At 41.7% G+C, this 26,200-nt stretch overlaps 1 protein-coding gene across 2 annotated transcripts; it reads right to left on the bottom strand.

Moving 5' to 3' along the window:
- Nucleotides 1–80: 80 nt before the first annotated feature.
- Nucleotides 81–25,673, bottom strand: CTSO (cathepsin O; the record flags this gene model as incomplete). 2 transcript variants are annotated; one of them, XM_084768387.1, is made up of 8 exons in its annotated part: nt 25,470–25,673; nt 17,250–17,355; nt 16,425–16,564; nt 14,959–15,126; nt 13,704–13,825; nt 8,086–8,249; nt 7,380–7,472; nt 81–220 (listed from the first exon to the last, which is right to left on the bottom strand). In XM_084768387.1, exons 1-8 carry the CDS (start codon nt 25,587–25,589, stop codon nt 81–83), a joined length of 1,053 nt encoding a protein of 350 aa, XP_084624513.1. In that variant the 5' UTR covers nt 25,590–25,673. The 2 variants fall into 2 exon arrangements, with proteins under 2 accessions (XP_084624513.1, XP_084624514.1); XM_084768388.1 differs by lacking the exon at nt 81–220 and adding an exon at nt 4,335–4,532 and having other exon boundaries at nt 25,470–25,670.
- Nucleotides 25,674–26,200: the final 527 nt, after the last annotated feature.

Genomic DNA, 26,200 nt, shown 5'->3' with positions numbered 1-26,200 from the left:
TCTCATTCTTTATAAAGCTTTTTGAGCATTTGCTTTATATTACAGATGCAAAAAAAAATACTGTCATTCTGTACAAAAATTTATTCAACTACATCTTCAAGTAATACATCTACATTTTGGCTGTTCATTGCTTGTAAAACATGGCTTTGCTGCGAATCTTGATGAGCAGTGGCAGAAATCTGTCTGAGCCTGGGGGATAGGATTCTTATTTCACCAGCTCCTAGAACTCAAAGACACTTGATAAGTGAACCGCAGAAACCCAGATGTGCTCCCAGAATATGTTACTCCTGACACATTTTGAAGATGCTCTTCTCTTTTCTGCGTCAATGTCAGCTGTCATAGAGCACTTTCTTCCTTGCACTGTGGCCCCTGAGAATAGCAAAGATGATTTTCTCCTGCTCCAGTGTCTAAACTGGGTGTGGCCCGTGCTAACACATAGCTGTAGAAATAAATAGCAGTTCTATAGGGAGGAAAGAGTTTTCCAACTCACTAAACAGGACAACTGCCTAAACATCAATCATGTTGATTCCTAATAAAAAACATGCATAGAGTGAACATCAACTTGGACCTTAGTCTTCATTTTTGAGCTTGGTTTGGCTGCTGACAGCATTTAGTTAATTATTAATGTGAGAGAGACTGCAAAATATTATGTTAATTGTCTGCAGATTCAACATTAGAATTAACAAGTCATTTCCAAGAAGCAGAAGTCCTTGAAAGAAACAGAAGCTAAATCAGTCTCAATTAAACATCAAAGGATTAGTCTTAGCTGCTCTGTGATATGTATGCAAAGTAGGACCATCTGTGTCTTAGCTTCTGCATTATGGATCTGTCTACTTTCCAATTTTTATATGCAACAGAAATACAGTACTTTTGCAGACTTTTTTTTGTCAGTATTCTCTACATAATAATAGCATGCATTTTGTTCTTTGTATTACAGTTAGCCTAGAAATGACTTAATAGTATAGAAGGAGCCATGTCTAGATTATTTTGAAATAAAGGACATTTCACATATAAGAATTGAGCATCCATGGATTTTTAACACCTGTGGGCTTCTAGGAACTGGTATTGCAAGGTTGTAGAGGAAAGATGACCATGGCTTTCAGCTACACCGCTTGTGTGCATGTGCTGTGCATGTGTGCACACTCACATGTGTAATTACATAATAAACAATGGTAGATAAACAGATGGACATACAGAGGCAAATATATGGGAACTAAAGGCAAAAGCTAAGAAATAAGCAAGCTAAAATGAGAACGCTGGATTTGTCCTTTGCTAACTATCTATTGTGGCACACTCCTAGAGAAACAATAGTTTCTGTCTAAATGGGGAATACTTATTTTGTAAGCTTCATTTTCTCTCATCAAATAATGAAAAGGCTTGTAAATAGATGTTTTATGACCCAAATGCCTTAGGATCCTGAAATAAGTGCTACCTGTCAAGTATAACTTTCTCTAATAAACTCAATTATTGGGTTCTTTATATCTATATTTAGATATAAATATCTAAATATATAAGCTATAAACCATTACAAGAGCCCCCCAAAAAGGAGTCAATAATTTCTTTCTTTTCTCTTTCTTTCTTTCTTTCTTTCTTTCTCTTTCTTTCTTTTTATTTCTTTCCTTTTTGTTGTTGTTTTCAAGACAGGATTTCTCTGTGTAATAGCTGTGGCTGTCCTGGAATTCTCTTTGTAGACCAGGCTGGGCTCGAACTCAAAGAGATCCACCTGCCTCTGCCTCCTGAGTGCTGGGATTAAAGGCCATGCACCACTAATCCCAGCCCCAGTCAATAATCCTTAATGTAAATTTCACAGTAATTTGTACAGGTAGTTGATCCACTGGACCCCATCCCCTTTGCTCTGGGGGCTGGAGACCCACTTTAGTGACAACTCTTAGAGGAATTTCAAAGTCACTGCAAAGTTGACTGATTCAGCACTTGCAATGGAGACCTTGTGAAATCATTTCCAGGGCCCGTTGGTGATTTCAGTAGGAACTGTAAGTAGTAAATGAAGAATTCACCTGCTCTGCATCTGGTTTTCTAAGGCAGGAGCATCTATAATGCAGTGTAGATGAGTCATCACTCATTTACAGAGGATGCAGAGTTAGAAACAGGCCTCTCCCTGGAGCTCATTTGCAAGAATTCACATGCTATCTCACAGGCACTGAGAAGTTTGAAACTTCTGAGTAAAATGGTCATTTTGGAAATATAAATCTGTGAAAATACAGTAGACGCATTATCATAGCATCTTTCACAGCCATCTGGATTCTGCTCTGGAGGTTATAGACTGGGAACCGCTTTGGTTACTAGTAAAGATTATTAGAATCAAAGGGAGTTACTCACACCAGGCTTTAATAAGAAAATAAAAGGAATAAAGCTGAGAAGTCACCAAAAGGGGGATATTATATACATATGAAACATAACAAGAACTATCACAAAAGATTGTTTGAACTTCATAACACCAACGGTCATCATAACTTCGCAGAAATTCAAGCAAACAAGCAACCTTTTGTGAAGTTATCTGCCTGGTAACTACCTAGTTCCGCATGATTAGTTCCGCATGATGTAGATCTCTGTAACCGAGGGTGGCTTTTTCAGGACAGAACAGCCTAATAATCTTGTTTTCTTGGCTTGTTTTACTGGCAAAATCCCCTGCCTTACTTTTCCTCTTGGGCACACACTCCTGTGTGTCCTCAGCAGCATATTTTGTAGAACAGTAAACTCAACTATCTGTGTAGTACCTGTCTTAGTTTGTTATTTTACATTGGCTGGAGACACTGAAGAGTGTAGATAAGAAACAATAAAATGTGTATCCCCCAGAAAGGATGAGTGAGATGGAGAGGGAGGTGGATAGATGATGGAATGTGTTCTAAGGTGGAGTTGATTTGGCTGAGTACCTAGAAGTCCTTTTGACTTTATTGACTAGTTACACAACAGCTGTGCTGCTGATAGAAAGACATGGTGTGGGGGGGGGGGAAGGACCACTGGGCACTGACAGCAGTGATGGAAGGACAGTGAGGGGAATTTTGGACATAATGGGGCTAAGATTTTCTATGGAGAAAACCATTTTGGATGTGGATTTGGGTCTGAGGAAATGTGAATATAAAGCTCATCGATACTAATAAGTATCCATTAGTACTCATAAATAATAATCAATTGGAGACCATGCATTTAAAAATATGTTCTTTTTAATTCAAAGTCAAATATAGGTTGTTTTATTATAAATTTTATCAAAATCCAGAATACTTGAGGGGTCACAATCATTTTGAAAAATTAAAACTTCTTTTGCATAGGAAATTGAGTATCAGGAAATCTCCTATAACACACTGAGGGTCAGTAGCAAAAACTATAGCTGAACTTAATTATTTCTTCCTGGAGTCCCTGGATAATTAAGCTACTTTAAAAAATATTAAGAACTATTTTCTGGTATTTCTTCATACTTCAATTTCTACTCATTCCTTTGAGATTGCTTCTCATTTGGGACAGGAAAAATAAAAACAAAAAGTTTTGTCTTTGGTGCTGATATTCTAAGGCAGGACGTGAACAAAGAGCAAAGCGAGCAGGACTGCAAGGTGTCGCGAGGTGTTTAAAATAAGAGATTGAGGGACAGAGATGAAATAACAATATTGGGACTGAGTTCTTTTGGACTGGAGAGTGAACCACCAGGAACACATGGGAATTATACAGGAAAGAACAAAAGGGGAATAGATGCAGAAAATCCTCCATTCTCTACTTCAGAGAGAAGAAGGCAAGAAGCTAAATGTCTTGGATCCTTGACAGCGAAGCTTTCTAGAAACTCTGCCTCACAGGAAGTGTCCTACGATACTTCCTCTCACATAGCAGCTCTGTGCTTCACCTAACTTCAGTGGGCTTGTCGCTCTGAAGAAGGGACTTTTACATTTCACCTTTTTGCATAGTTGTTCTACTGTCTTAGAGTAAGGGCCACCTGCTGAGATAAAACAAATGATACTTCAAATCCGTACATATGGCACTCTGTCTCCGAGGGCAGCTCTAACTGTGAGGTTACACATCGCGTTAAGTTCAGAGTCCTTGTAGATGAGGTAATTTAAGGCTGGTGGTTATAAGTCACAAAGGAAAACAAAATCTGATCACTTTGAGCCAACCTGACCAAAGTACCCCCATTTAAATAAACAGCCAGAAGTCCAATATGCAAGTGACATCCCAACTGCTTCCAGATGGAGGGCCTTGTGTGACTTCTGACCACACCAGGCTCTCAGAGTTCCACACTGTCTCACAGATTCCTTTGTGGGCCAGTGTGCTGGGGGTTTCCTAGGAACTTTGGGCTGTCCATCTCTGTGCAAGAGTGGGATGACCTGCCATTGTCTTTTTTTTTAACACTAGCTTGCTCTTAGAACCTCTTTGTAGACAGTTATTGAAATTGATGGGGCATAATGCTTAAAATTGAGTATTTATTATATAAGATTATGCTGTAAAGAGCATCATTTTGTAGTTGTCTCATGAAGACTCCAAAACATGTCATGATCACACAAAGACAGCAAAGACTGAGTCTGCAATGCCTAAGGAAAAAAAAAAAAAACAAACAAACAAACGAAAAAAAACAAAAAGAAAAGAAAAATAAACACATTAATAGCAATAAGTTTCTTTTATACAATTTGCTTCACAGAGTTTAATTTTCACATATATTTAGAATGACTTAGTATCCACCAACAAAATAATTTCATGGTTATGCCTAGCCATCAGTAAAAGCAAGGCAACCTCAAAGGCAAAACTAGAAGAGATACTTAAGATTTTTGTTCTAGCTGGGCATGAAGACACATGCCTTTAATCCCAGAACTTGGGAGGCAAAGGCAGCTCTCTCTGTGAGTTCGAGGCCAGGTTGATGTACAGACTAAGTCCAGGACAGCCAAGGCTGCACAAAGAAACCTTGTCTCAGAAACAAAACAAAAGACTTTTGTTCCAAAAACCAAACGCCAAAACTACTTACTAGGTGAGTAAATGAATATATGTATATGGGTATATATATATATATATATCCATATATACCCATATATATATATACACATATATATACCCATATATATGTATATATGATCTGTACTGATATGTATTGCCTAAGGAAATAAACTATCTTATGGAATTTATTTTAAGATGTTTACAAATGTATACTCTTAGATTTGACGTTTATGGCATCGTAGTGAATCATAAGTGTGCTAGGCTTTCTTAATACATCAGCATATAGAACTTGTATCACAGTAAAAGTCCATTTGAAAACTGGATTTCATTTTAATGACCCATTTAAAAAACTTTCTTTAGATTGTGGAATAGTCTCTGCCTTTTGCTATTGTTCACTGTAATAATGTGGGCAGCACTGGGTATAGAATGTTCAGGAACTGTGCTCAGGAAAGATTTGGATCCCAGGACAATCAGTAACCAAGAAGGCCCCTGGAGACTCAGACTGTGAAAACAGGTAGAGGGAAGAAAACCTCTGCAAGCTTGGGAAGGCCAATGTGAAACACGGAGCATTCGAAGCAATTACAAATCAGATCTGCATTGCATCTATTGGATTCGCCAGGATCCACAGTCCTGGTCAGAGCTCTGAACACAGCAAACTATCTGCACAAACGAGACTCATCTCATTGCCACTTTAAGAAATTATGTATGCTGGGCGTGGAGGCGCACACCTTTAATCCCAGCACTCTGGAGGCAGAGGCAGGCGGATCGCTGTGAGTTCAGCCTGGTCTACAAAGGGAATCTAGGACAGCCAACGCTACACAGAGAAACCCTGTCTCAAAAACATAAAAACAAACAAACAAAAAACAAAAACAAAAAGAAATTATGCTAGTAGCGGGCCTAGGTCCAGTCTCGGTCCTTGGTCCAACACGGTACTTGGTTGGTCCTTCAGTCTCCCTAAGCCTCCTTAAGGGGTGCAGGGGCTATCTCTGACATGTTGCCTGTCTTTTGATCACTTCCGTCTGGCAGCGCTGCCTTGACCAGCCTCAGTGAAAGTGGATGCGCTCAATCCTGATGCTCTGATGGAACTCGATGTGGTGGGGTGCCTTGCTGGTGGGCAGGGGGCTCACCTTTTCTGAAGAGTAGGGGAGGTGAGGTAGGGGGAAGAGGGAAGAAGAATGGGACTGAGAGGAGAGAGCTACGATCAGGACATAAAGTGAATACATGAAAAAAAAGGAAAAAGAAAATAGAATAAAAGCATGATAGGGGAAAAAAAGAAAGAAAGAAAAAAAAACTATGTGAGTGGGCAGCAGGGGCAAGATAGTGAATCCAATGACATAACCAGCCGTGACACCAACCTGCAGCAAGCGCCTGTGTGGCTGGCTCTGCTCTGTGCAGTTGGCTACTTCCAATATGAAAACCATTTCCCTGCCTAACAGGACAGGCTCGTTAGTGATTGTCATAGACTCATGCTATGGAGTGAGTGAATGGTCCTCACTAGACTGAAACAAAACACCTCCTCTCAAACTTTGCTATAACTCTCTTATCTGTCCCACATCTTGAAGGGTCAGCTGGTCGGTTGTGAGGATTTGTGTGTGTGCCACATTGTTAGAACCCAATACGAAGAGAAATGAGGGTTTGTTTCTGTATGCCATTTAGTTTAATTTTAAGAAGACTTAGAAACTACAGTGATTTTCCCAGACTAGGTCATACACTACAATCCTAAATACATGTTTCTGTATCAGCTCAGACCATTGACCCTTCGGTTTGGTTTTTATTAGGCTTGTTTTATTTATATATATATATATATATCAGCATATTTGGTAAGTTTTGCAGGTTCCACAGGCATTTTGTAAGCATGGTGCAAATTAAGTGAAAACAAGTGTGGTTTCAGATTTTCATACTTTCATACTTTCATACGCACACGCACACGCACACGCACACGCACACACACACACACACACACACACACACACACACATTCCTAATTTTTTTTCCTTTCATGTTTTCCTTGCCTTTGCAGTGTCAGAGGTCAAGCCAGGGCCTTGAGCATGCTGTGAAAGTGCTCTAACTCTGACCCATCTCCTCAATTACTCTTGACCGTCTTGAGCAGTTAGAGGAATTCACATATTATAAAAAAGTGGATCTGGAGCAGGGACATGGCTCTGGAGAAGTTTAGTCACTTAAATGGAGTGAATGATCCGGTTTTTGAAGTAGTTGCTAGTGTTAAATTATTGTTTAACATACATTCACAATATACTTTTCATTTAAAAAATATATATGTTTAATAGTGCATTATGAAAAACTTCATTTTTTAATAATAGATTAAGCAATAAAATGAATACCAAAAAAGGGCACAGAGCCCATTGCAAGCACTCAGGTTTGTCTCGATAATATATTGAAAAATCCCTTCATATTGAGTCTACATTTTTCAATGAAAATTCATGACTTACCACACACATTACCTCCCACTTTCACGTGGGCATAGCCGTCTACTCCCCACGAGTTTCCCCAGGAGTTTCGCACTATCCAATATGGAGTATTTCCTACAAAGGTAAGATGCTAAGACACACTGATAAACCACATGATTAGGAACACACATATTTCTGTATTTAAAAAGTGAGCATTCTATTAATCTATCTGTCCAGAGGGAAAAAAATCATAAACATAAAACAATAATTTACATTTATTTTCTATAAATTATTTTGTTGAGACAGCTCAGTAAATTTAAATTGTGCTTACTGTGTCTGAGTTCACTTTGTTTAGTAAGAGGCAGATAGGACAAAGCAAACACATTCCAGTGGAATTAAAGGTATTATGCAAGTATGATAAACTATCAGGCACTTCACTTCTGCCAAAACTTACCCTAAATATTACTGATGAAACATTCGTTTCGTGTGTATTGAAAATTATCATTCACAGACTAGGGTGTGGTTCAGTGGTAGGGTGCTTGTCTTGTTTATGCAAACCACAGGATTGACTGCCCAGCAACAGAAAGAGGCAGGGGTGGGGAGGTTGGGGGCGGGGGTTCTGCCAACACAGTTTCATGCAGATCCATGGGCAGGCAGATTAGGAGGCTCAGCGGGGCATCTGAGCATCCTCTGTGTAGCCCTAGCTGTGAGCTCCACCTGGAGCAGGCTCTGCTGAGCTAGCGCTTACCTGTTTTATCAAAGCCTGTGATGAGCACCGCATGGTTTGCCTTCCCACTGGAGCAGTGGTGCTGGATTATGCCCCCCAGATAATCCTGCCAGCTCACTGCATCGACTAGCACAACCAAAGGGCCGAAGGTCAGAAGTGCTTTTGCCATTTCATCTTCTTGGTCGCTATCAAAGGAAGATACACATAGGTACAAAATTTAGCTTTTAGGGCAAAAGTAAAAGAGGTCTTTTGAATCTGTGTTAAATTGGCACATGTTTGGTAGTCACAGAGGACGTAAGCAATACAAGAGATACTGAAAGCCCAGGGCTGTATGGGACTCAAATATGTTAGGAGCTTGCCTTCTTTCCGTATCTTTTGCTATGAAATGTTTCCACTTTTACAGTCTTCTCAGGGCCTAACATTTCTGGCCCTCCAGCCATTTATCACATAATACAATCAGTGTGAAACACAAAAGAGAAGTTCTACATTAGCGTTGAGAAGATTTCCGGGGCATAAGACTTTCATGTGCATGTGCATAGATCACAGTGGCCAGAGCTCAGCTATGGGACCAGCTCTGGATTATAAGACGATATGGGAAGAGTTTTGTATCTAGTAAGTGAAGTATTTTGTTAAGCTGCAGGGTTCTTTTTAATAATGATGATGATGATGATGATGATAATTTTTTAAAAGTATAAAGCTCTGGTATATGTAAATACTTTGTCACCTCTAAGAGATGAGTATCTGGAAACAACAGCATCCACTTTTCATCAGTGAAAGTTAAATACAGGAATTACAAAGAAGGCTCACTCAGAAAAACACCAGAAGAGATGTCAAAGAAAAAAAAAAAAAAGACGAAATTTCAAGATTCCAGGAGACCTACGTGCCAGGTTACCAAGATTGCAAAGCAAATGGTTGTTGCTTTCACAGTTACTGGTGTATAATGCTGCACAGCATTTGGCCTTCATCCATCCTAAATGCATGCGATCAAACCAGTATTTACATTTTTCAAAGGCCAGCTTGTAGGTGAAGGGTATTGAGACCATGTTACTGATAGCTCAGGCTGTAAAGATAGCACAGCGTTGTTTATTGCTCCAGCAAGGATTAGTGGCTTTCACAGTAAATGCTTCCCTACCCTACCTGCTGCAACCCTGCTTCCAGCACAGACCCACAGTGTACAGATGGAGGGCACATTGAAAGCCTAACTCTGCAATTGACTACAATAGAAACTGTGACCTCATTGTACACAAGGGGCCATCCAAATTATTAACCTGAGATTTGGCTTTTACACTTAGAATGTTTGCTTTAATAACTGGTGCACAGTAGCATGACACAGAGATGGGGGAGGAATATACAAATTTAGAAGGCACTATGGCCAATAGCAGGCTTTGAATCTCTCCAATCTCGGGTTAAAATCGAAGATGTATACTGTAGATATACCATCTACCACCCATATGGTATACAACCATAACATTATAGAAGTGAATAGACTTTATATTCTGTAGTATATCTAGCATGTGTTCTCTAATAAATGTATAATAAATCTTACATGGTTTAATCAAACCTTATAAACTTCTCTGCCTTCTAAATTACCAAAACACTAATTCAGCTCAGCTTAGATTATAGTACACAATATGTCCTTTTAGTCTTGAAATTTTTAAAATATTTTGTAATTCACACACACACACACACACACACACACACACACACACACACACACACACACACATATATATTCTCTTGCCCTAATACAATTGTCTCCATTGACTCAAGTCAACAAAAGATACATAGTAAGTCTTTCTCATCTATAATCCAGTTTGAAGGACAATAGGAGAGATGTAACCATTGTACAACAGCCAGTTCTGCAGGCCTTGAAATAGTTTAGTAGCAATCTCTGTCTTGAGAAGAATGAAGAAAAGATAGAGAAGGTGCTAGCAAATTAGACAGAGGCTAGCCCAAGGCCATGACAGAGGCTAGCCCAAGGCCATGACAGAGGCTAGCCCAAGGCCATGACAGAGGCTAGCCCAAGGCCATGACAGAGGCTAGCCCAAGGCCAGGACAGAGGCTAGCCCAAGGCCAGGACAGAGGCTAGCCCAAGGCCATGACAGAGGCTAGCCCAAGGCCATGACAGAGGCTAGCCCAAGGCCATGACAGAGGCTAGCCCAAGGCCATGACAGAGGCTAGCCCAAGGCCATGACAGAGGCTAGCCCAAGGCCATGACAGAGGCTAGCCCAAGGCCATGACAGAGGCTAGCCCAAGGCCATGACAGAGGCTAGCCCAAGGCCATGACAGAGGCTAGCCCAAGGCCATGACAGAGGCTAGCCCAAGGCCAGGACAGAGGCTAGCCCAAGGCCAGGACAGAGGCTAGCCCAAGGCCAGGACAGAGGCTAGCCCAAGGCCATGACAGAGGCTAGCCCAAGGCCATGACAGAGGCTAGCCCAAGGCCATGACAGAGGCTAGCCCAAGGCCATGACAGAGGCTAGCCCAAGGCCATGACAGAGGCTAGCCCAAGGCCATGGCCAGAGGATAACTGCTCTATTCGATCTTAGATATCTAAACAAGTAACATTGCCATCATGTGTTGTGCAGAGAAGTGTCCCTCTCTCCAAGTTAACTGTGGCCTGCACTATCTGTGACCTCCCCCACTGCCCTGTAAGTCCCATATGAACTATGTTGGGGAGGGCCAATGTTTTTAGATCTAGGTTCTATGTGCTTACATTTTATTCTACAAATCAACAATTTATAGACTCTATAGTCTTTAAAGGGTGCTCCCAACTTTTCTTGTCATCAAGGTTTATTGTTTAAGGCAAATGTTCTCTGTTACTGACCTCTGGTAGTTTTGTGGATATTAGCTTCTCTTCCTGAGAGCTTGATGTGGTCATATGTCACATCCTATGTCTGAATCCACTGTAGTGCATGTTACTCCTTTCCCTTTTGTTATCTGCATAGCTATTCTCACATGCCAGCTTGCGTCATATAAGCATCAGCCTCAGATCTGAGGAGCAAAAGTCTATAGAAGATGCCTAGCATGATGGTGTTTTACCTTAAGCCTAGATTTGTATTTCTATTTTCCACTCTTCGTTAATCTTTTTGGTCTCTTTACGGCGTCTTATGAAAGTTTTGGTGAATCACTGTGCCCTGAATGACATGTTTTGAGAACCCTTAAAATCAGAGCTCATGATCACAGAACTAGAGAGGGAGGTGAATTGGTGCAGAGCTGAGCAGGCATTGTCAACCCAGCCTTACAGTCTATATCCCGGTGGGTGACCCCCTGAGTCATGGGCCCATAGCCAATTCTAACATGCCAGAAATCTGGCCACTAATCACCACTAGGCAGATACGAAAGAAGGCCCTCTAGATCTCAGCTCCAGCTCTCAGCAGTGTACTTCCTCCCTGACCCTCTAGTAAGCCTGGGAATCACGACAGCACGGCCACCTCTGCCTCAGTGGCACCCCAACTAAAGAGTCTTATTGATACCAATTTTGATGAGGCTCATAGGGCATTTCTCACCGCTGATCCCAGAGTTCCTCAGCCATTGGCCTCAAGTCATAAGACTTTGGTTGAAGATAAAATGGACTCTGCCTTGTTGTCGCCTTCTTCTCTCCCTGCTAGGGTCTCCTGTGGCCACTGCCTACACCTTTTAATTGCACTGACATTTCCCTGTGGCTCTCTTCTTGCCTGAGACTTTCTTGTCTAATTCTGTTAATTCAAGTTTTCCGTCCAAAAAGCCTAGACTCTCCCATAAAGAAGTGTGCAGTAACAAGTTCTAGTAAGAGGAATGAACCGTGACTCCCACCGCCACACCCTTCCAGTCCCCTGGCAGGTCCTCATATGCTGGCCTTGATCTTGTCTCCGCTGGAGACCCGTTGGTCTCCTCCCTCCTCTGCAAGCACGCTGGGCAAGCCTCTGCACCCATTTCCTCTGCCTGGACAACACTCATGACCCTGTCCTCATGGGCATGTCATCCCAAGTCACTCCTCAGTCAGGCTCCTCCTGGCTGCCCTTTCTTGGACTACATACTCTCTCCTAGATGCTCCTTCTTCTCCTTCTTTTACTTTTCTCTTTGTAAGTTCACACACCAAACCTAGCACATGTTTCTATTTATTTCACTTGTCTGTCTTCATCACCAAAGGACGATCTGAAAGGACGGGACTTTGCCTACGTTGTTCATTGCCCAATACCCAACAGAAAACCACTGGTCCACAGTCATCTGAGTGAAGGAGTAAATCAATTCATGATCTTTCTGAGGCCTGATTCTGGCGGTTTGAGGTTACTGTGAAAATATTAAATACACAGATGTTGTTGGGCTGCAGGTATTGCTTAGTGCTAGAGAGTTCTCTTTCTCCATCCTAGCCTCTTGCCCCCTCACCCATGGCACACATGCTCATTCAGTGTAATATTCTTTTATTCTTCTGTCTCCTCCATATTTTCAACTTACTACCATCCCCCAGGAAATAATTCTTCCCTAATTCCATTAAATTACATGTGGAAGTCTAGGTCCTCCTGAGAATACCTTTTCTTTACTCTCCAAAAACGGGCAACTTATAAAGACCTGTTTTCTTATTTCAGGAAGTATATTACCTTCACTTGCAAAGGACACAGAGGCCAATGTCCTCACAGCCAGAACCCTGTGCATCCACCTATGGAAGAAATATTCTGTGGATGGTTCTTAGGGTCTTTCTCATGGCCCTTGCTGCAAACTAGGGCTGTGGTGACAATCTCTAGTGCTCTGGGCACTAAAAGGTTATATTCAAGGATGCAGTTATCACCCCCACTTCCCCTATGTCCCATGGAGATGCCATCTGGATCAAGTGTCAGTAAGCCACAGGACAGTCTATGTCCTTGTCTAACATAAATCCCTTTATTCCCTGTGATGTTTCAATAATGGCAAAATAACTCAAAATGTATTTACCAAAGTGGAGCTAGGAGCTGTTTGCTTCCCTTGTCTATAACGTTTCTATTCTATTCTTGTTCCTAAATGGCATAAATAATTCACTGGGCAACTTTGATTTTTTTCATGTGATTTTAGAGATATTTTAATGGTTGTGATTTATACTTGCAGTGACCAAGAGTTGCACTAATTTTCAATATCTATCACTCCTTTCCTTTTGGCAGCCTTTACTTATCCTGTATCCCTATCACACTCATGTGGCATGCATGTTGCACACCTTATCTTCAGTGAGATAATCTTAGCTCCAAGACTTGATGTGATTGGCTCAGGTTTTTCTAATAGTTTTATATATATATATATATATATATATATATATATATATATATATATATATATATATGTATGGCTTCTTGAAATGTTATCTGTGAACGATTTTTCAAGTCCCATACAATGTGAATTTGGACAGACTCAACTATTAAGATCGAAACAGGCTCATGTGTTTGAGCATCAGAATAGTGTGAGTGGTGGTAGCTTCAAACTCAGTTAAAAGCTATTCATTTAAATTTCTTGTTTTTAGTGTGACTCTACATAGAAGAATATGCAGATTCTCTTTAAGAGTCCTCTGGGGTGACCATCAGTTGCTCTCTTTAGGAGGAAATTGGTTCTGAACCCAGTGTGCAAAGGTACCTCCATCAATCTGAAGACAGCATAAGCATGCAGAAAAATAAAAACACAAAATATAAGTCATTTACCTGAAGTCATATGCAGAAAAATTCTTGACTGAAACTCCAGGCTGTGACTGAGGAAAGTAGCGACACAGGCCATTTTTTGCCTTGAACGGGTATTCTGACTCTGCCACCAACTTTAACTGCGTCTAGAAGAAACAGTCGCAAAGTGTTCATGGCCAATTGTTTTAAAGGTTAAATAGAGCTTACATCAAAGCTGCCAAAATGGTTAGGCTGCACCCAAGCAGCCTGTGGGCATCTTAAGATTCTAAGAAACCACTAAGTCCTTGTATCAAACATCCAAGAAAACATGAATCCTTCACTTTTTGTTTTGTTTCTTATGTCTTCCCTTTCTAGAACAACCATAGATGTGTTAACAAAGTCTTGCCATCTTTCTCCGGAGGACAGGCCAGGGCAACACACTCTCCTTGCAGGGCTCCTAAGACTGAGGTAGTGATGCTCTGAGGCTGCATAGTGGCCACATATTCTTCCCGTTGCATCTCTTGATGTGATGCATTTCTTAAGAGTTGCTTATTCAAAGAGTAGAGGTACAATCACTGTTATCCTTAATGTGTCTAGAGTGGTCACTGGCATGGAATGTTTGCCGGGAAAGTGAGTGTGTGGTGAGAGGGCATTTGGGTTTGGACAACACTGACCTGATGACCTTTACGATGGCCTCTTATCTTTTCACTTCATGCCACAAGTGCTGGGTATGGAATCAGAATGTGACAAAATACTACAGTGGGAGCATGGGGGGCTTATCATATTCTTTTGCGTGGCGACATGATTCCAACTTTCAGTGATCATTTCTTCATCTATAAAGACTTACAAAGCCAGCTGACCTGTGGTGTCCCTCCTAACACTGTCACTCAGGATGTCTATGGAAAAAGAGTAACTGCATGCCCTAATCTTTCTGAGAAGTTTTATGTGACAGGTTTCCACATGAAAATTACCTACTAACGAAAGTGAAGACATCTTTATATTTTTCTGAAAACGAGTTTAAGATGTCTTTACCCTTAAGTTTATTGCTAGCTAATTGGCTAAAAGCCGTGACTTCTTGCATCTTCAGGGCCTGTGATGTAATGCGGTAGAACTCTGGCCTAACCTATGCCTGGCCCTGTTCTGATTTTTCACAGTGCCCTTTTCTTCCTGATTAAGTCATTCAGGCTTTGTCTACTGAGATTTTGGAACACCGAACCTTGTTTAATACCAGAGAGTGATTGGATTCTGTGTACACAGAACATGAGAGGAGATCAGGGATTCAGAAAGCTGAGATGATTACCGTATTTAGCCAGCTCAAGGCACCAAAAGGGTAGCCACCGCTGCAGCCGTAATTACTATAGGAGCAGTCGATGACCTGCTGCACGCTGAGGTAACCGAGTGGTTTCCCTTGGATCGCACAAGCTGATTCTACTGCACTCACCACGCTGAAGGCCCAGCATCCTCCACACTGCTCAGAAGACAGGGATGGTGAAGACTAACACACAGTATCTAAGTTAAACTTATCAGTGTTTTAGATACAGCAACATAAATAGGGAAAACAAACGCAAACAAAACAACAAAATGACAAACAGAAAGCATTCATTCAAAATTAAACTAAAATTCTCTCATGAGCTTTAACATCAACTAGTTATTTATTAAAACTAAATCAGTGGTGTCACTATTAAAAATAAGTACATCAGGCTAATGAATTAGGAGGGGGTCAAGGAAACAATTGGTGGTGGTGATTGGTTTACGATTAGTCAGTAACTTCTGCTTATGAATCACTGCTTCTTGGAAAAGAATACACGGGGTGTTTCTAAGGAAAGGAGGAGACCCAAGGAACAGAGTGGGGGCCACATAAAAGTCTGCATGATTCATAGAAAAGGCAGCAGGGGGTGGGGGACTGAAAACCTGCTTTAATCATGAGACCAGGTTCTGCAAAACTAGCACAGTGAAGTCTTGAGTGTCCTTGTAGGGTGATGCCCTGACCAACACCATGGTTTTAAGAGGTCTTATGTAGGGCTCTAACCTTAATGCACACAACATGGGAAAACAGTCACCAACTGAAGGTGAAATGATTTCCAAATCTGAGAGATGTGAGTATGACTGGGGACAACACACCCAGAGCTAGAAGCAGATGAGCCACTGAGGCAAATCCTACAAAAACCCCACCTGGGAAGGACTGGAACCACGCAGAATCCACTACTTACATCTCCCACACACTGTTGTGTACCCTCACTTCCTATAAAGACATATACCACCCAACCCATGTCCTTAGAAGTGCAGTAAGAGTAGCTTCGAGGCCACATGCACTCAGGACCAATCAGCTCTGTCCAACGTGTGATAGAGCTCATAGGATGAAGTGAGGTTAAAAGTCCAGACACTGTGTAGCCAGGCTCATTTCACCTCACGGTGCACTTCACTTTTGAATCACGTACACAGCCCATAATTGTGTTTACCTTCCACCTGTCGGTTGGCAGAATTCCTTGTTGGCATGGTAGTGTGGCTACTGTGATATATTCCTGAGGTAGGCATGAGCGCCCTAAGGGCAATGGTCGTGGGTAAGTGAGCACACCAGGCAGGCTTAAAAGTCAGAGCAAGACGGCTATGGCTCATCCTCCAAGGAGTCTTCTCTTCCATTGGCATAACTGAGGTGTGACCTTACACAGGAAAGCCCCCGGGTTCCTCCTGGCACCTTTGACTGAACTTGACCTTGAAGTGCTTTCTAATGTGTAGACAGTAAGATCGAAGGGACGCAGAGCTTACCCTCTTCTGGTTCCTCACTTCGTTTACAACATGCTTGTCCCTCCAGTCAAATCTCGCTGGCAGAGACACATTGGGGATAGGCGTCTGCCCTTCTGCTGGGTATCTGGGAGCCCAGGCAGGTTTGCTGCCTAAATATAAAGCTGAACAGAGGGGGGAACACAGAATGGAGGGGGTGTCACAAGAAGGGGTTCTGCTTCTCTGGAGTCTTTTTTTTTTTTTTTTGAACACCTTGTCAGGCAAAAACAGTCACTGCCTAGCCAGCCTGTCATTCGAGATTCTTTTCCTCAGTGCTTTCCTGTGACATGAAAAGCATTTTTACTGGAAGCTATACATGTAAATTTCTGTAACATGACTGGCTTGATAAAATTAGGCCAGTAATGAAAAAAAAATGTGTATAATTGACATTTCCTTTATTATTACCCACAAAACCATGAAGACTCTGAACTGAAATGGGGATATAAAACGATGATTAGCAGAGGGTAGTCCTTAATTCACATCCCTTATGCTTAGCATATGATACACACTTCAAATTTGGCACTTAAGAAATATTAACTATCACCGGAAGGTAGTGGCGCATGCCTTTAATCTCAGGACACGGGAGGGAAGTAAAGGCAGGTGATTTGTGTGAGTTCCAGGCCAGCCTGGTCTACAGAGCAAGTTCCAAGACAGCCAGGGTTACCCAAAGAAACCCTGTCTCAAAAACAAAAGAAAACAAAAGTATCAGCCATCATATAATTTACAATATTTTCTATTAAGCCTTTCCTTAATTAGACAAAAAAACAAGTTAAAAACAGGAAATTAATCAATAGTATCGCCAGACCTTACCTTTAAACTCTTCAGGAAACAAATGAGAAAACTGATTTATTCCATAGAAGGCAGTGGAGTTTTCATCAGGGAAAGAGTTCAAGTATCGATGTCTGTTAAGACTTTCCTAAAATGATGAAAACAAACCTTACACATCTATTAACCTCAGCTCTCCAATGCCATAAATGTATAACTAAATTGGATGTATTTTTTTAATGCAAAATCTGAGCTTGATTTTCAGGTGGGGTAAAAGATGTCTTATGCATTTGTACTTCTTCTTCCCCACAGATGATGGCAATATCACACACACACACACACACACACACACACACACATTTTTTAAAGTGTTGACAAGCACTAGATATATAATTATGCACATGAAATGTGTCTTCCACACATTCTTATTTCTCTGTGCAAAGTAACAAAGCTAGAAAAAAAAAGGACTAAGTAGACAAGTGAATGAAGAAGTCCAATTCTCCTAAAGCTGAATCCAGGTTTAATTTGGGACAAAAGAAGCAGTCCTAGGGGCCTCTGCAGAAGACTTGTTTCCTAACTAGCTGGAGGCAAGGAAAATTTAATCATAACTCTGTATTGCATCATAATTTATCTTCCATTTGCCTTTTTCTCGGAAGATGCTTAAATTTCCCAACACTGGCTCAGCGGTTACCATGGCAGCAAAGAGATGATGCCTGAGCACTAAGGTTGGCTATACAGGGCAGACACAGAGACTCTTCTGATAGAAAATTATTAAATAATAGCCACCTGGTGACCTTGAAAAACCTTCAACCATCTGTAGGGGCATTTGAATCCAGTAAGCATGGCTGCTCTGATCACATCCAAAGGCCTTCTATGTCTGTGTGGTCCTGCTGGGATGCAGACACACACACACACCTTTAATCCTTCTGGTTTGGGTATGAACATGCTCTTAGTACACACTTTTAATTCCAAACAATTAAGGTAAAGGTAGTTTGTAGAAGGAAGCAATCATGTTTGAAAATGATGTTTAACTGAGAAGCAGACAAAGTGACAAATCAGTGAAAGATTTGACAGAATAGAATATGCCCAATTCTCATGAGAACAGAGAGGAGAGGCAACTTAAAAGAGAGCAGCACAGAGGGAGAGAGAGAGGAGGCAGTTTTACCAGGATTTTTTTTTCAGAGACAGGTTGATGATAGAACATGCTAGACAGGCATGGAAAGACCAAGGCTACGGTGCTTCTGGCATTAGAACGCTAATTCTTTTGGCAACTTTCATGCCAATAAATTTTACAACTTGTATGATATGGAAAGCTGCTTAAGAAACAGATTACTGAACACGGGAGAAACAGAAAACTTGAATCTTCACCAACCCACAGCATTAAAACTACTCAGAAGGAAAACTCGAGTTCCACATGGCTTCACTGATGAATTCCATACAATTAAGGCAGAAAGAACACCGTAAGACGAGTGCTACCTTGATTTTAAACCAGAAAAGGACAGCTCAAGAAAACACGACTATACATGAATAACTCCCTTGAATATAAATGTAAAATCCTTAATGAAATATTAACAAACCATCCCCTACGGTGTTTCAGACAGACAATACGTCATGATTAAACGGAGAAAATATAAAAAATGGCACACTGATTAGCACAGGAAAGCATATCAACACAATGAACCATTTTAACAGAATGAGGGAGTAAAACGACACGATGTTCTTCCATTAGAAGACGTACGTTGCCTGGAGTCTATAGCATGCTTGTGATATTTAAAGCTCAGCCCATCTGGGTGCCATGTCGTTTGTAGTAACAGCAATAGAAGAGAACGACGTAAGATCGACCCATTTTAAGGTACTGATAGGCAGAACTGTGACGGATTACAGGACAATTGACAGTTAGATCTCTTGTGAGATGTGCTTCTTACAGCAGCACCCGCCCCTGCAGGGCTCCTGTGGATGAGGCTCTGTCTCATTTGCTCAACCAGACACCAGTTGCAGAGGTCCCACGTGTCAGTCTTATGATCACCCCTCAGATTACTCCTGCCCTTTCATAGGCCTCTAGATCCGTGCCAAGGATAGACTACTTATCATCGCCAATGTCTTGTGAAGAACAAAATGTTCTGTGTCACTCCCTCCCTACCAGTAATTTCACACACACACCCCCTCCCTTTAACTCCAGTAACACTGAAAACTCCTCCCTAGCAGCTTCTAAAGAGGCACGATTCCCTTGCATTCCTGTGCACATAAACATCCACACGCTTGACTTTGAAATTAACTGAAGTAAATATCCTACCATTGAAATGCAATCTGAAGGTGCATAGTCCATCTCTCTCTGTGCCCCACTTTCTTCACTGACAAACTTGGTTACTAGCAGAATACAGGGATGAATAATAATACTACTGAGACTATGTATACTGAAATCGACGGCAGGATGAGCTTCCAGTTAGATACCCTCCAGCTGCATCTCCACTCCTAAAAAGCAGAGCATTTTAATTATAGAAGGTATCATTCAAAGGTCATGATTTCACTTTAATTGAGTTAAAATGCAGCAAGTATTTCTCATGGTTCTACAAACGAAGACTAGCTACTGCAAACAATCGGATACTGTATTCAAACAAAGCCAGGCCATCCGAGAACATTCTATCTGAGAGCAGTGATTCCACTAGTAGAACTCAATACTAGTTTACCTAACATGAGGCACACACGTTGCTTAAAATTTCTGTTTAATTTCTGGAATTTTCTGCTCTTGCCAGTTGCTCTACTTGCGGCCCCCAATTCTCACTGTTGAAGCAGTTGTGAGTCTGCGTTGGTTTCATCTCAGTGCAGCAAACACCTGTGTCTTAGGACAGACAGCAGGTGAAAGGTCAATTAGTTGAGTTCTAACATAAAGCAGCAGAGGCCGTGACAGTGTGCAGGCACACGGTAACCAACTCTAAAGCTACACGCAACGTTCCAAATGAAAGATCTAAGCACTTACAAGAGATGGTGTTGCGGTAGAACCTTGGGCCTTATATATGCAACACACATATTCTACCATTGCACTGCACCTCAGCTCAAACTATGGCACCAGCCAAGGACAATACGTGCAGTAAACTTTGAACCCCTACCCAGATCTAGCCAATGGACAGGACGTTCTCCACAGTTGAGTGGAGAGTGATGGGGTCTGACTTTCTTTCCATATTCTAATTTGCTGCTTAACTGGCCTAGCTAGCTTGGAATTGCTTCTATTCCCACAGTCAGAAAGAAGAAGAAGAAAAATCCCAATGTTTATTGGAAGTCAGAAGAGGAGAGGGTTGTTTCCATCTGCTAGTGATAAAAGATAACTCTGAAGATAAGGTGCCTGAACTGGTCTCACATGGAGATTAGGCTAAAGTTTAAAATTCTTCAGAAGGCAGCATACTTTTTTTTTTTTTTTTTTTTTTTAGAAACCAGAAAGCCTCTCATCCCATTTCAGCTATCTAGACTATCCAAACCTTTCCAACTATGAGAAACAAAGTGGTGGAAGCTTGTTTTGATTATGATTAGCTGATAGATACAGTGGTTTTCAAAAATATCTAAAGCTAGAAACTCATGGGGTGGTGGGAAAGTCCTTAATCTCTCCCTAGAGGAGAAGACCCAGGCAAATCTCTCTTGCAGGTTGTTAATACAAAGAATAAATTGGATATATACAGTTTTCCTTTTATGTGTTCAATAGTATCTGAAGAAGGAAAGAAACCCTGAGGGCCACTTTGTAGGGCTTTCTGTTTCCTAAAATGGATGCTCATCGCTGCCAAGCTCACTAAACATACAGTTGAGGGGATGGAAAGGTTGGCTAAACCAAAGCACTGTTTCTCTTTTCTAAGTATTTTCTTTAAACTATTGGCTCAGCATGAACTACTTGCTCACCTCATCTTCTCTTCTCAGGTTAATTAACTGAGGCATAAATGAGTGTTTTCCCTAAAGTCACACAACCAGCACATGATGCAAGGGTGCAGCCATCCCACCTGAAAGATACAGGAGGCAGGACAGGTGCTTTGTGGGGCTTTATACTGATTTTATTAGCAGAGAAGGCCATGGAAATTAGATGTCTTTTCCCCACTGCTATGTTGGCCTTCCTCAATTCTGGTTCATTTTCCCCTACCAATATAAGCAAAGATATTTCCCTGTGATGATGCTCATGCTTGGAGAACATGCCTTTGGTCTTTGTGTGTTTTAGATTTGGAGATGGGTTTTTCATTAGTCACCATGGCTGATCTTTAATGTCATGTCCTCAGTGACCCTCAGACTGTCAGTTGGCTAGGGCTGCATGAACTCACCCCATTGCCCATCGTGTAAGGTCACTTCAGTTTAGAGTTCTGAGCTCGTTATTTGCTAAGCTTTTCTCCTATCCGTCCTCCCTGGCGAAGTATCATGTGTAACAGACCAGTTCCACATGTGCATTTTCTCTCTGGAACTGTTTTAGGTTTTAGCAGGTCTGGCAAATCTAAGCAGAAACAAATAAATACAGACTATGCTCAACAATGGAATCATTGCTGGGGTTTCTCTCTAGACATGGGAAATGTAAGTCCCAGCTGAGAATTATGCTATCCCTTATTGCAATGGGGAATTTTTTACTAGTTGAGGTAATCTACTTTCTGGTGTATAGGACTTCAGACTACTTTTTAGAAATGAATTATAGTGCCCCGTGTGTGTGTGTGTGTGTGTGTGTGTGTGTGTGTGTGCGCGCGCGCGCGCGCGCGTGTTGTTTTTGTTGATTATGATGATGATGATGATGATTTTCAGACAGATTGCATGAGTTTTTATCAAGCTTCCCACATACTGTGACTACTGGTATGTGCCACAACACCCAACTTACATATTTTCATGCTATGTGTCATTGTAATATAACTTCTCAGAGGCCTGCACATGCATTACTCTTCTGTGTCACTAAGGAAACCTACATCAATTCTTAAGACAGGATAAACACCACATAAATTGTTGGACAAGTAGATCGTCAAAAGGATAAATGAACAAACATAATCTGATCTAAGGTTTTTCTTTTTTTCTTTTCTTTGCTATATTTCCATTTAGACAACGTGTACTTTAAGCTAAAAATCATCAGAAAATGTCTGGGGAACAGTGTTACCTAACCTCAAAGTCATCTCTTCCTGACAGTTCTCAGTTTCCCTGACAGATGGGGTGCATTCGGAGGAGATAACCCAGCTCTCTGTGACTCACTCATCATAATCATCCATTTAAAATTGTTAACAATTGCTGATCAGTGGTGGGTGCATGCCTTTAATGCCAGCACTCCGGAGGCAGAGGCAGGTGGATCTCTGCGAGTTCAAGATGAGCCTGGTCTACAGAGTGAGTTCTAGGACAGGCAAAGCTACACAGAGAAACCCTGTCTTGAAAAACCGAACAAAAAAAGTTATAATAATCCACTTACATATAAATGAGCTGGGACACATACACAATTTAATTAAGATGTCGCATAAGCCATTACAGTGTTATGGTAAAGTTCCTCACTGTATGTGAAGCTATATGTCAGGATTATTCTGAAGGCAACATGGAGTACGGAGACAATTTTTATTTGATCCAATAATGCATCTATAGCCCCTCACCTCCTCATAGGCTAAGAATGCAAATGCTTCTGGTGAATGTTGGAGAGCAATTAGCACCCTGGGATTTCCCTTTTTGTTTCACAGCTGCAGAGAGACAAATAGGTCTCCTCTACTACTCACCGCACAGAGCACTCTGCGGCCGCCACAGGTTCACAGCCACAACCAAGTAAGCGTGGACTGAAACGTTAAGCAGGAATAAAGGTCTCCGCTGTGTGAGCAGGTCAGCCATGGTCTTTTGTCATAGTATTAAAAAGCCGAGGAAAATTCCCATGAAAGTGCACAAAAGGAGTAAAGCGAAGAGCAACAGACGATGCTCATACCAAGCCAAGAGGGAAAAGCCGAGTGGCCCATGTAGGAGAGTTCTGTCCCTACCTTTCCTTCCCCTTCAGGAAGCCTGAGACATCCCATAATAAGCCATGGTGGAGTCTTGTGTCACTGAAGAATAGTGTAATGCTATCTGGTAGGACTGCCATTTAGTTTTTTTTTCTGTTAAGGGATGGATATTCAGTGGAACTTAGAGCATTTGACTACCCAGTTTTACTTTATAACATTAAAATGCTTTACTTCACTTTCTAGATCCTGTACAGAATGTGTGGTGTAAGAAACAGTAGCGTCTCCAACCAACTAATTCAACAGTTGAAACAATTTTCTAAAAATGAAGCTTTTGAGATGCATAAGCTGAAATTTACTTACCATAAGTTTTAATCCATACCATAAAGCCAGAAGAATCCTTCTTAACACCCATAGTCCCCAAAGAAGCAAACCCCACTTCGTCCAACTCTAGCTGATGTCATCCAGGAACGATCAGTGTGTGACTGCAGTTAAAGACTAAATACTCAGAGAACTGGGCACCTATCTTATCAAGCAAATTCCAGCTAGCAGGAACTGCTTGGGAGCTGTTTCAGTAGTTTGGTTTTTTTGTTTGTTTGTTTGTTTGTTTGTTTTGTTTTCCAAAACAGGGTTTCTCTGGACAGCCTTGTAGATCAGGCTGGACTTGGGCTCACAGAGATCCGCCAGCCTCTGCCTCCTGAGTGCTGGGTTTTACAGGTACGTGCCGCCACTGCACTCTGCTCTGTTTTGGAGTTTTTAACCCCAAGTTTTAAAAATGTACTAAGATTTGGAATGTTTCCTTCAACTTCCAACTTTCCCTTTCCCATATGGCTCCTTGGTTATATTTCTCTTCAAAAGAGTAGCATTTTCCAAATGTCAAATGAGTAGGCATGAAAATTATAATTTACAAACACAAATTCTATTTTATTCTATTATCTACGTAAATTCTATTTATCAGTGACTGTAATCGTTAAGCTTGATTGTCCATTTGCTGGGATTTGGAATCACCATGGAAGCAAACTTCTAGGCATATGACTACGGATATTTCTAGATCAAGGTACCTTAGGTAGGAAGATCATCCTAAACTTAGGAGTCAGTATAATAATAATGAGAAGTGAGCTGGGCTACAGCATCCATGACTCTCCTTTCCTGGCTGGTGATGTAGGGTGGCCCTCAGCCCATCCCCACCATCCCCTGGAAGTGTGAGCCCAAACACACCCTTCTTTCTTTAAGTTGCTTTTGTCAGGTTTTTGTTTTGGCAACGAGGAAAGAAATTATACACTTACACTGTTGGCCTCCCATACTCAAGGTTGAGAAAACATCTATTTAGCCAATGAGCCCATTACCCACACCCACAACACTGACTATTTTACCCCAGTGGGTCTGGTTGATCAGGAGATAAAACCAAGGACAGGACTCAGAAACACACAGGCCCAAGGACTTTGCTGCGAAGTAGACGGCGTTTCTGAGTTTGGTGACAAGAAATGAACTCAAAAGTAACAAAACAAACAAGAAAACGGAGAAAAAGCACACATTTTGGTTTGAGTAAAACACAAGGGTAGCTGGAGCCAAAGAAGGAAGGCCTGACCTAATACTGGAACTTTCCAGCCCAAAGAGGACAACCAGGAGAGGGCAGCACTATGGAGTCCCGTGGAAATGTCAAAAACAACAACAAGTAAATGGAAGCAAATCTAGTGAGCTATGTCACTGAATTCACACTGACTGACTCAGTATGAGTGACTTTTCTAATACAATCGCGATGGCATCTTCTCAGATTGAAAGACAGAACTGCGGCCAACTGTGAATCTACACTACAGTCAGTTTCCCTGGTTACTGGGAAAATGTCCCCAGGCTGAGCTAACCGGTTTCAGAATTTTAAGGTTGGAGAAAAATTAAAAGATCATTATGAAAACTTTTTAAAAGCAATCCAAATGAAAGGGAATGAAGTGTTTCCTTTGCTCTACGTTAGTCTCCACCAAATCACAAAGAACTTTACTGTGATGTAGTACAGAGTCCCAGGACAGGGAAATCATTAACCCAGCTGGCAGCCTCGGAATCAATGACCCTGCATTTGAACTTCCAGTTACAGGAGGAGGGAGCCAGCGCCCCCTGCAGGTAGCTTTCCGAGCGACGGGTTTGTTGTGGGAAAGAAGGAAAGGAACAGCTTTGGGATTCCAAGGGTGCTGCTTCCCTTTAGCTTTCTTTGCTTTGGAAACGTTTTAGGACTCAGCACATAAATCCCTGTTCCGGGGAATCAAGGTACTAGGCTTCATCCCTGCTGGGAAAATGCCCTCCATGGGTCCCTCCCTAGGAGTCCCGGGACAGGGCACAGGTAGAGGAGAGAGCTTGGTACCCTCAAGGCAGCCGCCTCTTGCTCGTGGCTCCGAGGCCAGATCCGGGTAACCCCACGGCAGAGACAGCAGCAGCAGCAGCAGCAACACAGCAGCAAGAGGCTCGCCCACCGAGGCTCCATGCGGGCGCCGGAGTTCCTGGGCGCCTAGTCGGCTTTCTCTTTCGGTTCCTCGGCTCCGCCCACCGCCGGAGTCCGGTGCGTGCCCAGAAGTAGGAAGCGGCTGGGGTCCCGCTGTTTTGTTTGGTGCTGATTGGGATAATCATCGACCTTGCTTTGTTATTGAGCCTCAAGGGCTTGCCTCTTATCTTTTAGGAAAGAGACCAAGGAGTGAGTTATATGGCAGCAGGAAGATACGAACTATTGTGTTTTCTGCCATCGGAGAATAAGCCCATTATTTTTCTTCCTGACGTTTCAAATTGAGTATGCGTTCGCTAAATGTGTGCAAATTAAATCCAGCAGGTTGCATGTAGACATGTGACGTGTGTGAACTTACACTACTCTTCTGTGGATGCTTGCAAATACATAGCAAAACTGTACTGCTGCACAAATGCACACACCTTCTTCATCTATAATACTGTGGGCATTTCTGCACTTGTGGAAGACCACACGTGCTTCCAAAATTTGTGATGAAATTTAACTAGGTAATTCTTGTGAACGCTTCATTATATGTCGGCCACGTTTTGTGTGCTTTTTAAATTATTTCACTGTCAAGGAAGCTTTAATTTTTTTTC

Source organism: Acomys minous, assembly GCF_964271855.1.
Source record: "Acomys minous genome assembly, chromosome: 19".
NCBI lineage: Eukaryota > Metazoa > Chordata > Mammalia > Rodentia > Muridae > Acomys > Acomys minous.
The sequence above is the reverse complement of the archived record's forward strand: the minus strand, read 5'-3'. Positions and strand labels throughout refer to the sequence as shown.